Source organism: Polyodon spathula, chromosome 20, assembly GCF_017654505.1.
Source record: "Polyodon spathula isolate WHYD16114869_AA chromosome 20, ASM1765450v1, whole genome shotgun sequence".
Lineage (NCBI taxonomy): Eukaryota > Metazoa > Chordata > Actinopteri > Acipenseriformes > Polyodontidae > Polyodon > Polyodon spathula.
In genome coordinates, this window is record NC_054553.1 from 7,629,697 (window position 1) to 7,633,734 (window position 4,038).

The 4,038-nt window shown below is 38.2% G+C and overlaps 1 protein-coding gene across 1 annotated transcript; it reads left to right on the top strand.

Annotated features, from left to right (window-relative positions):
- The first annotated feature begins 277 nt into the window (after positions 1-277).
- LOC121295325 (probable alpha-ketoglutarate-dependent hypophosphite dioxygenase) lies at positions 278-3,209 on the top strand. Its single transcript, XM_041219812.1, has 6 exons — positions 278-620; positions 754-988; positions 1,612-1,703; positions 2,021-2,160; positions 2,625-2,729; positions 3,112-3,209. The coding sequence occupies exons 1-6, from the start codon at positions 491-493 to the stop codon at positions 3,205-3,207; spliced, it is 798 nt and encodes a 265-aa protein (XP_041075746.1). The 5' UTR covers positions 278-490; the 3' UTR covers positions 3,208-3,209.
- Positions 3,210-4,038: the final 829 nt, after the last annotated feature.

Genomic DNA, 4,038 nt, shown 5'->3' on the forward strand with positions numbered 1-4,038 from the left:
TTTACCCAGGCATACCAATGAAGGACATGAGTAACCCTAAAATGTATTTTAAGTAAAAACATGTTGACCAATCGCTCATTTCCTTGTGTAATTGGAATGAGTCATGCTTATTTGACAATACCACTGTAGGCTGAGTCACTGGGGGAAGGTAATATGTATTCTTTGATTTGTATTCTGAAATATTTTGCAATTTTACCCATACGTATGGTAGGGTCAGGAGGTGGGGTTACCTGCACAGGTATATATTGTGCTCATTTTCTTCTTACGAGATAGACTAGAGGTAATTTTAAGCCTTGTGTAAGCCTGCTTAAAAGAAGTAGTGAAGCCTGTATTACCCTGATTTTCATAATTTATTTTGTTTCCTAGTTTTTACCTGTATATATAGCTGAAGTTCTTGAGTCCTGAATTCTCCTCTAAGACCATCAACCAGACTCCGAAACGCGAAACACAGAAAGTGAGCTTGCAGCTGTACCACCAATTCTACACAACGATGACCCCCTCCCTGGCTGAACTGTCTGAGAACTACTGGAAGCATGGCTTTCTAACAGGAGTGCCAGTGCTAGGCCCAGAAGAGCTGGAAAGAGCTACAGAGGGCTTCAGTAGACTGGAGAGGGAGTTCGGTGAGTATATGCCTAGGAGATTGTTTGGTTGTACAACTGGAATAGATATAAAGTCTCTTAATTTGCCATGGCTTGTATCAATGCACTGCTGAGTGCCTGTCCTCATCTCTATTACCTACTCTCTCCACTGTAGGTTTGGAGTATGCCCAGTACAGTCTTCATAACGTGCACTTGAAGTACCGCTGGGTGATGTCTCTGGCCACCCATCCCAAGGTGCTGGAGCTAATCAAGGGGATCCTGGGACCAAACGTCATCCTCCTTGATTCACGCTTCATCTGCAAATACCCGATCAAACAGAAGAGCCCCTCAGCTGACTGTGAAAGTCAGAAGCCTGTGCTTCCCTATGTTGCCTGGCACCAGGACATCAGGTCAGTAATGTAGGACAGCAATGCCTCATTTTAAACACATACTGTACAAAGCTGTTTTATAGCCAGACATTTTGAAGACAACTTGGAATGAAATGCATTCATTGCAGTAATAATGGGCCTAAAGATTTTGTTTCATACCCACCAGGGGGCGATATTGTGCATTATGTATAGGGCGCATATGTGACCAGGTCCCTTTATACACATACAGTACATGTACACTGTCAGATATAAACTTCTTTCCACATTCCCTTTAAAACTTTTGAGGTTTCTTTATAGCAATCCTGTTTATTGCACCTTTGATTAAATGTCTTCATAAAACACTGACATAATGAAGGTGCTGTATTGTTTATTGAATCAACCTCAAGCAAGTGCATGCCCAAAGCTTATAGCTCCTGTATTTTTTTTTTTTTTTTTTATCACAGTTCAACTGGAAGTTTGTCTAGCATTAGAAAAAAGGTAAAACAAGAAAGTAAGAGGGTGTTTATTTAATAGTTGCACTAATTACACAAGCACTGGACTTCAAGGGGGCTTGTTAATGCAATGATGCTGGGAGGAGGGGTTCTTGTGATACTGGAGATGATGCTTAAATCATCACTGACCCAGAGTGTGATTTTGAATGGCAGGTACTGGGGTTTTGAGGGGGGTTCAGTGGCTTCGGTGTGGCTGGCCCTGGACGACGTAGACAGAGAGAATGGAGTCCTGCAGGTCATCCCAGGTACTGTGACTCACACCTTTTCTTCTTGCATTTATTGTGTATTGATACTTATTTAGATGTATCTTGCTGCTTTTTCACATTTAAATATTGCTCATATGTATTTATCTCTCTCTAGCTGCTGCCAGGGTCTTTATATACCTGGTTAACAAATTAAAATAAACATATATTTCATCAAAATTTTGAACATGTTTTTAGATTTTATGACTGAATCTTAAACTGCAGTCTAATCGATCAACTTTAACGGTACAAAAACCGGTGTTCAGTTTAAAACAATTTCAATGTCTTTAAATGAAACTTAATTCCATTATATCTTTTAGGAAGTCACCGTCAAGGTCTCCTCCCCCACATCACCTCACCCAACCCAGGGAACATGCTGACAGCCAATCAGGAGATCCCAGAACACCTCTTCAACACGAGTGAGGCTGTGGAGTGCCCTCTGCAGATCGGACAAATGTCTGTAAGTAACTTCTATAATAACACCTGAGAAGTGGCCTGGCTCAGTGAAATTGTACTTCAAGAGTGTTGTTGTGCTTTTGAATATTTTAGTTTTTGTATATTTTTATTTATTTGGTATCAAAAGAAAGCTTTCCATCTCAGGAACAATAACTGTCCACCTGTATGCTGGCAATTGTGACCTCCACTTTGAAACAGTGCATCAAAACCAAAAAAGTTCATCCTTGAGAAATTCCAAACCGTTCTATGTTCTAACAGGAGATCATACAATAAATAATCTCCCAAACTCCATCAATCATGATTATTGAACTAAACAGTTTTTGTTGTGTTTTTTAAATGTGATAAATATTGGATACTCAATAAAAAGGAGTTAAATTCACAAGCAAACTGCAAGAACCAGTTGTCATCAGTCATGGCTCCTGTCAGCACGAGAGGGCACTCTACTCACTCTAATACCCTATATCCCAGATCCACGATGGTCTGACAGTCCATGCCAGTGAGCCCAACTTGTCCACTCGGAGGCGCTGTGGGTTCGTTATCCGCTATGTGCCAACCTCTGCCTATCCTGTTCAGGTAAGCACATCACCTTTCAGTGGGGAGAGAGGGGTCAACCTGAGCTTGCCAAAGGACAGCTTAAAAATTTAGGAGGCACTTAAATATCTTCAAAATGAGATATAACCTACTGATACTTTTTGTTAAACACAGGCTGCATTACTTGGGGGGTGGGAGGACACAATATTGCTTTTAGAATGAGGAAATACAATTTCCTCATTAGTTTAGACTAACATTTTTGAAAAAAAAAAAACTAAAAATGACATCCTTGCATTCTCACGTCTGCGCTGAACACATTAACACAAGATTCAAACCCATATGTAAAAGGCAATGAATTATCCAACTGCATTCACAATCTTTTTAAAAATGGTTTGAAAACCTTTCTTTTTTTTCTTTCTTATAGGACCCAGATCGTCCTCGCACCTTTAACGCTACAGTCCTAGTCTCTGGTGTTGATGAGTACCATCACTTTCCAAACAATACCCCCAATTTTCAGTGAGGTGCAATGCAGACCATGGGGCCTGTTTTAAAACAGTTATGGAGTATTTAAATGGTTTGAGCCCTCTCTTAAATTCAAAGCTTCATGGTCTGAAACAGATGTTCTTTGTAGTGCTCAAAATCATGTTAGTTCCTTAAAATACCTGGGAGAGAACATGTGACGTCTCTCAGAGAGGTGGGGAAAAAATACTTGAAAGAGAGGGACACTGGATTTATAAATCAGATACACTAAAGCCGAAAGGTCTAAATGATGAACTTTATTTAAAGTATTTTTGTAACATCCTAGTTACAAAACTCATGTTTTGTTATTTTCTAACTGTGACATGAGAACACATTTATCTGTTTTTTTAAATATTAAAGCAACTATTTTGATAAATAACTGCAAAATGTATAATTGAAAACTATACTACTGTATGTCCTAACTGTGATGTGGATTGACCCAATGAATTGGTTTTCTTCATTGTTTACAAGCTTTTAAATCATTAAAAAAGATATTTTGACTTAAAATAAAATGTGAATTGTGTAATTTATAATAGTACTTTGTTCTAATTGTGATATGAATTGACTAACAAAAAGTTAATTTAACCCTTTGCAGTCCAAATATTTTGACCCTGTCAGGCTGATCAGGTCTTATTTAATTCTGGGGAACAAAATAACACTTTAGACCATGTGCTGTTCAAATTTATTTACATAAAACATGTTTAAAATCACTATATAATAAAAGTGATACTCTGAGGAAACAACATGGAACTAATTTTTTTAACCAAAAGCAAGTTTTTATTGTTTTTTTTTACTATTTACATGAGGGGATGTAGCAATTAAGTGGTAATTA